The following is a 7,181-nucleotide window of genomic DNA, read 5'->3' on the forward strand; positions in this document are numbered from 1 at the left end:
AATACAACAAAACAAAAATGGTATTTATATCACTTAATCTAAGTATATCAAAGAGATACTCAAGACATTTGGAATGGAAGATTCAAAACTAGTTGGAACCCCCATGTGTACTAGACTTAAGTTTACCAAATATGATGATTCCAAAGAATTAGGTTAGACCTTATATAGATCAATGATTGGAAAATTACAATATGTGGTGCATACAAGGCCTAATATTTCCTTAGCAGTTGGAATAGTAGCAAGATTCTCAACTAAACCTAGAGAAAACCACATGATGGTAATAAAAAGAATCTTGAGATATCTAAAAGGTACTGAGGACTATGGCTTATGGTATAAACTTGGAGGCAACTTTGACTTAAAAGTATTAAGTGATGCTAATTGGGAAAGAAATCTTGATGATAGAAAAAGCACTAGTGGTGGAGCATTCTTTCTTGGTAAAAGGATGGTATCTTGGACAAGCAAGAAGCAAAATTGCACATCTCAATCTGCAATAGAAGTAGAATATGTAGTAGTAGTAGTGAATTGCTCTAACATTGTTTGGTTCAAATAGTTGTTAGAAGGAATGAAGGCTGAAATTAAAGAGCCAATAGTCATGTATTGTGATAACATTAGTGTAATCAAAATATCAAAGAATCTAGTGATGCATTCCAAAATAAAGCACATTGCTATAAAATATCACTTTGTAAGAGAATTAGTATAGAACAAAGAAATTAGATTGGAATATGTGCATAAAAAAGAACAAATTGTAGATATATTCACCAAGAAATTACCTAAGGATGCATTTTTGTATCTAAGAGGTAAGCTAGTGGTCATTCCCCTATTTGAAGATCACTAAATAAAGTTGAGTGATGCATCAATAGGAACTAAGTTGAAGATCAATCTATTGACGTAGTATTGACAAGGACATATTGTAGATGAATCTATACTCAAGTTACATTGATACTAATTAGAATTGTCTTTGGCATGTGTTGTCAAAGAGGGAGAAGTTTACTGTCACATCTTTCTGAATTTTTGTAGAAGGAAGAAGTTTTCTGTATAAAATTAAAGAGGGAGAAAATTTTTGACAAAGGGAGTCTTGTTCTCTAAATTTCATTGTGCTATGACATGTTGTGTTTCCATCAATGCCCAAGAGGGAGATTGTTGGATACAGTTGATGAATTCTGTGTTGTCTTTGATGTTACACAAATGTCATATTAGTTGTCATTCAGTGCATACCAAGCTCACTTGGTCTATGAAGATAGTTTTCCTAGTCTATCGAGCATTCCTAAGTTTACTCTATACAAAAGGCAGTCTCTTATATTGAGCTCACTTGGGCATCAAAGGAAGTTATGCAAAAAAGAGTGTTAACCGAGTTCACTCTGTTAGCAAAGGGAAAGTTGATTGGAGTCAATATTAATTGAGTACACTTAGTTACCAAAGGAATTTTTTAAGTTCACAATGCTAACCGAGCTTCTGTTGGTTACCACAGGAAATTGCTTCAGGATTAGTTTCTACCAAGTTGTGTTGACTACCAAAGGATTTTCTTATTTTGGCATGTAAAGCTTAATTATTTTACCTATTGATTCTAGCCGATTGAGGTGATGAATATTGGTTATTATAATTTGTATTGGAGCTGACTTGACAATTTGGAAGGTATAAGTAAGAGGTCAACTTGTGATTTCAAAGTGTGAGATGCAAGTTGAATAAGTTGAAAGAGATAAGAAGAGAGGAAGAAAACTTAAAGGGTAAGAAAGTATCCTTGTGGAGCAGAAAAGTATTATTTGATAAAAAAAGATCAAGTATAAACCATAACAGAGATCTATAATCAGCAATTTAGTTGCATCACAATCAGGTCATTTCATTATTACTTTCTAACCATTCTAGTAGTGATCTAAAATCTCTTAACAAAGTTGGTTTAACAACCATTTGTAAATCCTCTAACAAGGTGGCAGTTCCATTGAATTATTTCAAGACCTTTTGCAAGGCCACTCCTAATAGGGTGATTAAATCATTTAACAGGATCACACCTAACAGTGTGTTTTGTAACCTTTAATAGGGTTGGCTCCTAACAAGGCTCACTTCAAAAGAGTGAAAAACAACAAGTAGTTACATTGGTGGTTTTTCTTGAATTGGGTTTCCACATTAAATCTTACTGTCTTATGTGTTCATGTTATGTCTTTCAAGTTTACAAGTAATTATTGATAACATCTTAAGATCTACTAAAGATAATCACACTCTGCATTTACCAAGTTGCAACAATTTCTATACATTTACCTAGTATCAACAGTAACCAGTTTTATTAGTCTAATTTTTTTTAACATCCAAGGGATCTAGGATTTATTTTAGTAGTAACTGATTCACCCCTCCCCTCTTAGTTACTCCTTTTATATTTCCAACAGGCTACTACCCTTAATACCATAAACACATAACAAAAACAAAGAAACAATAGTAATTGCCAGAACAAAATAAGGGCTTCTTATTATTGCCACAAATGTGAAATTACATAATTCACAATTACAATATGCTAAACCACATGGGTGACTTCATTATAGTAATCTACAAGACAAGTTGTGAACTATCACCCAAAGTTGTCCTAGATAATGTTCAGGCATTTCTTAAATAGGTAATTTTATGCTGCTCGGGAAGGTTGTAGACATTCAAACTTAATACCTAGGGCTGAAAGACCCTAAAAATACACATAAAGTTGGCCAAATATATTTTTGACATTTATTTTAGACATTTTGGTTGGAAGACCATAATTCTTGAACAGTTGCTCCAATTAACTATTATAACCACTTTTCAAAAACCTTGGCTCATGATCTACTGGCTTGTTTCCACACAAGCTCCCATCCGTTGAGTTTTTGAACCTCATCCGAGCACTCTAAGGCCTCCAATGGTGAGCCTAAATTTTATTTACTAAAATTGTAACCCAAAAATCTATAATAAATCCATGAATACGTATGATATGTCACTGAGCTTTAACTAGTAGGCTAATATATCTAGAATGAATATCCACCTCTAAGATTAGAACATTCCAAGCTCATATGAAAAAATGACTAAAAATAGTAATTTCCCTGAAACAACGACCCCCCTGTCTACTATTCCTTATTAAAATAGAAAAGGCTAAAAATAAAAATATTTTTGGGTGATGCAAGATTGCTCTTACACCCAGGATGCTCCTACATCAATTTAAAATTTCTCTTATTGGAGTTTTTATTTCTTCTTCCTCCTTAGGGGCTATTCTGAGAGTTTCTTTCTCCTTCATGGCCAACTCTTCCAACATTTCTTTGTTTGGAGCTGTCATTTCCTATTCCTCTAGAACAACATGTAGAGTTATATTTTCCTCTCCCCTTGCCTCTTTCACTAGCTTGAGCTCTGAAAGATACCTCTTTAGAGGAATTTATAGATCTATTAATGTGATGTTCATGAGTATGGAATGAACCCATTAACTTTCATCTTAGACAAGTATTTTGACTTTTCAATGGCAATTACAAGTTATCAAACTTTTCATGTAAACTTCTCAAGATTTCTCAACTACTCTTTGCTCTTCAATTGCTTCTCCACTAGCTTTCAACTAATTTATCAAAGTGGAGACTATAGATATGAACTTAGAAACAAATTCATATTCTTTCATAAGAAGATACTCAAACTCTCTTTGAAGCATTTACAATTTCAAAAATGGAATTGATCAGTCCCTTTGAATATGGTTTCAAGAATATTGTAAAATTCTTTATTATAATTAGCCACTATTATTCTCATAAACAAAGCCTCTATCAAGGCTACTTCAATTAAGCTCATGGCTTTGGCATCTTTCCTTCTCATTTCTTTCAACTAAGTCTTTTGATTATTAGTGAGGCTAGAAAACAAAGTAGGGTGTGTAGTATTTGTGAATCCATTCTTCACAAGATCCCATAAGTAATTTTCTATCATGATGGTCTTCATCTTTCTTGTCAAAACATGCTAGTTTTGTCTATTAAAGAATATTGTTTGTTGTAAAAGTCTTCTCTCATCTCTAGCCATATCTCTTGCACAATAACCTCAAAATACCCAATGAAAACAAAATCCCAAACTCACTAGGATTAAGGGCCTATCAGACCTGATACCATCAAAAAATATTTTAGAAACAAAAATTGAACAACAGATACAAAACTATGCTTCTGAAACTAGAAATTATGTTTTTCCCAAACATGGAAGAGTGATGGATTCATGTGAATTGCTACTCTATATCCAACCATGCAGGAAAATCTAATGGAGACAATAGATGTGAGTTGGAATATGGAAAGATTATATTTCTTTCTATTTAATAATTGAAACTAACTAGTAAACATCTAGAACAAAATATCTATTGCTATTGCAAAATAAAAACTATATCATTGTGAGGTTGCAAACAAAATGTTTATATTCTTGGAGCAATCACTTCTCTGTAGAGCATTACAATAATACACTTAATCTAAAACCTCTTTACTAAAATAGAGTACACAAAAAGGACTATTTATTGCTGCAAATATGACTATTGTTTATCCTTTGTTACAAGCTCTATTCTGAGCTATATACTTGATTACATACGCATACATCAAAACTAAAAACATTCCCCTTCATTTTTATCACTTGGACACTTATTAGCTAAGCAATAGGGAGGAAATTTAAAGTTAAAGACTAAGTTATAAAGGGGACATAAAATAATATTCCTAAACAACATTAAATTTCTCTTGCATACATGCTTTAGGTGCTCAAGCTATTGGAAACTCTTGAATAAAAAATGAGTTACTCAGGAAATACTAATATCATTTTGACAAGTCTTGGAAAAAAATAGATTCACAAAATTTGTAAATTCCAACTATCATAATCAATGAAAAAGTATTCAAAACATGGGGGCAATGTATTTGGTGAGTTATATTCCTATGGAGTAATATGCCAAAGATGTCAAGTTGTGTTTGAGGATTTAGAATCTTTGAATGATTGGGATGAAAGTCTTTGAGCTTTGATTGGATAAGGAAGGCATGATAGTTAAGTATACTTTGGATTAGACCATTGAATTGAGATATTGATGGGAACTAATGTGTATAGGTTGAGTTGATGATTTTGAAGAAGACATTGAAATTTTTTATCTAATTTTTTATTTGATTATAAAGTTATTAGTAGATTGAAAGGTGTCCCTAGTATACTTGCATCACAATGTCAAACTGTTGTTCATAAAATCACTAAAGTTTTATAAAAAAAATTTGCATTAATCAATTGTCAACTTGTTCAGATAAGGTATGTTGTGCATGCCGAGTATTTTTATATCTTTTGGTAAAAGTTATTAGTATAATTTCCATATTTAGATCTTTAGTTTTAAATATTGCCCAAAAATATATATTTTTAGAATTAGTTATAATGGGTGCATTTGATAAAGCATGTGGAAGAGGTGGCATGTAAGTAGACATTTTGTGAAGGCATTGGATGTAGTTTCCAACTTGGAAGTACGATGACATTTTGATAGAAAATGCTCTCATTCCCATGTGAGTCATTGGATTTGTAGTGCATAATTCAAGCTAGTTTAAAGAAGTGGGGTTTCCCTCTCTAGAAGTCTTACCTCAACTATCACTTAAGAGTGTCTTTCATTGCACTATCATAGGCTATTGATATTGGCATGCCCTATCAGGAAACCCTAGAAGGACAAGGCTAAAAGTTATTAAGTGTAAAGAATTTTTTTGAGCACATTTAGTTTACACAAATAAAATAACTTTGATTTTCAATGTCCTAAAAAGTTCCCTAACATTGATCTTTGATTACTATAACTAGATTGGTTCATCCAACTATATAGTTAACTACATGTTGGATTAGAAAGGAAAACATTAAATTTGTAACCATATTTTCAATAAAAAGATTTATAGATAAACACTCAATATACTTGAACAAAAATAATATTTACTTTTGATAATAAGTTTATTCATTTCACATTAAATAAAACCATAAGATATAACTTTTTGTTTGAAGTAATTTTATTTCCATTTTCAAGAAAAAAATTTCAACACGAGATGAATAACACAATAACCTCGATCACCAGGCACATAGGAGGGGATCCAAAATGAGAGCGGGAGCGGGAGCGGGAGCGCAAGTTCAAAATTCAAATCTGGAGATAGGTGGGAATTCACAAGGAGGCAGACCTCAATCACCAAGCACGCAGGAGGGGATCCAGGCAGGCATTGGGGAGGAGTCAAGAGATGGGGACCCATGTGAGGACATACCAGGGAATCTCCCAAAGAATTGGGCCTCACTCTTTGGATTCAAGCCATCAAGTAAATCCTCTTTCCCTCTAGTTAAGGTTATGTCAGGTCTGGAAAAGGGATCTTGCATGATCTCTATTCCAAATGAGATTGTTGATCATAGCATTGCCTCTATGTCCTCAACGCTTGTCGAAAAGTTTCTTGGCCCAAGACCAAACATTGATGTGGTCTGGGCCTACACTTTGAAAAAATGGAGCTTGAAAGGTCGGGTCAATGTCACAGCAATGGAAAAGGGTTTTCTCTCTTTTGAGTTCACCTGTCAAGAGGACATGGCTGACATCTTGTGTGAAAGTCCCTGGAGCTTTGGTAGGGCCACCCTCATGTTTTATAGATGGTCATCCCAATTGGACTTAAATGAATTTTTCCTCCAGCAAGCTCTGGTATGGGTTAGACTCTTGGAGCTACCTTTAGAGTTCTTGAATGAGGATGTCTTCAAGGGAGTGGCCAGCTCTTTCAGAGAGCTTCTCTCCATTGACCCAATCACTACTTCGAAGAGTAGGCTAACTTATGCGAGGATCTATGTTGGAGTGAGGGAAGGGGAGGATATACTCGAAGTGGTTTTTTTCAGTCCAAACTTGGTACCCATATCCAGCAGCTGGACTTTGAAAGTGTTTCTTTTGGGTGCTTTCACTGTCTAAGAACTAGTCATAAGGAATTTCAATGCTCGAAATCTAAGATGGCTAGAAAGAAGAATCCCCCTTCTTCTTCTCAACTGAGGATGAAGAAAGTTTGGAAAAAGAAGACCTCTGCACTAGGCCAAAAGGACCTATCTTTAGAGACCCAGTATGCAGTAGAATCCCCAAAGAGGAAAAACCTAGAACTTCAGGGAAAGACTAGTAAAGAAGGAGAACTACTCAAGTCTGGACCCAGTTCCTCTCTACCTTTAACTGAACCCAAGCTGTTAGGGGATGATCTGGTCAAGGAAAGGACCTG

The 7,181-nt window shown here is 34.0% G+C and overlaps 1 protein-coding gene across 1 annotated transcript; it reads left to right on the forward strand.

Annotated features, from left to right (window-relative positions):
- The first annotated feature begins 6,049 nt into the window (after positions 1 to 6,049).
- On the forward strand, positions 6,050 to 6,886 carry LOC149568192 (uncharacterized). Its single transcript, XM_089816696.1, has one exon. It carries the CDS (start codon positions 6,050 to 6,052, stop codon positions 6,884 to 6,886), a length of 837 nt encoding a protein of 278 aa, XP_089672822.1.
- The last annotated feature ends 295 nt before the right edge of the window (positions 6,887 to 7,181 follow it).

The sequence above is a fragment of the Cupressus sempervirens genome, chromosome 3 (assembly GCF_028749045.1).
Source record: "Cupressus sempervirens isolate cs-2001-9-10 chromosome 3, ASM2874904v1, whole genome shotgun sequence".
NCBI lineage: Eukaryota > Viridiplantae > Streptophyta > Pinopsida > Cupressales > Cupressaceae > Cupressus > Cupressus sempervirens.

Bases quoted from the DNA above. Each gene is read 5' to 3' on its own strand.
- LOC149568192 (XM_089816696.1), top strand. From the start codon at position 6,050: ATGAGAGCGGGAGCGGGAGCGGGAGCGCAAGTTCAAAATTCAAATCTG.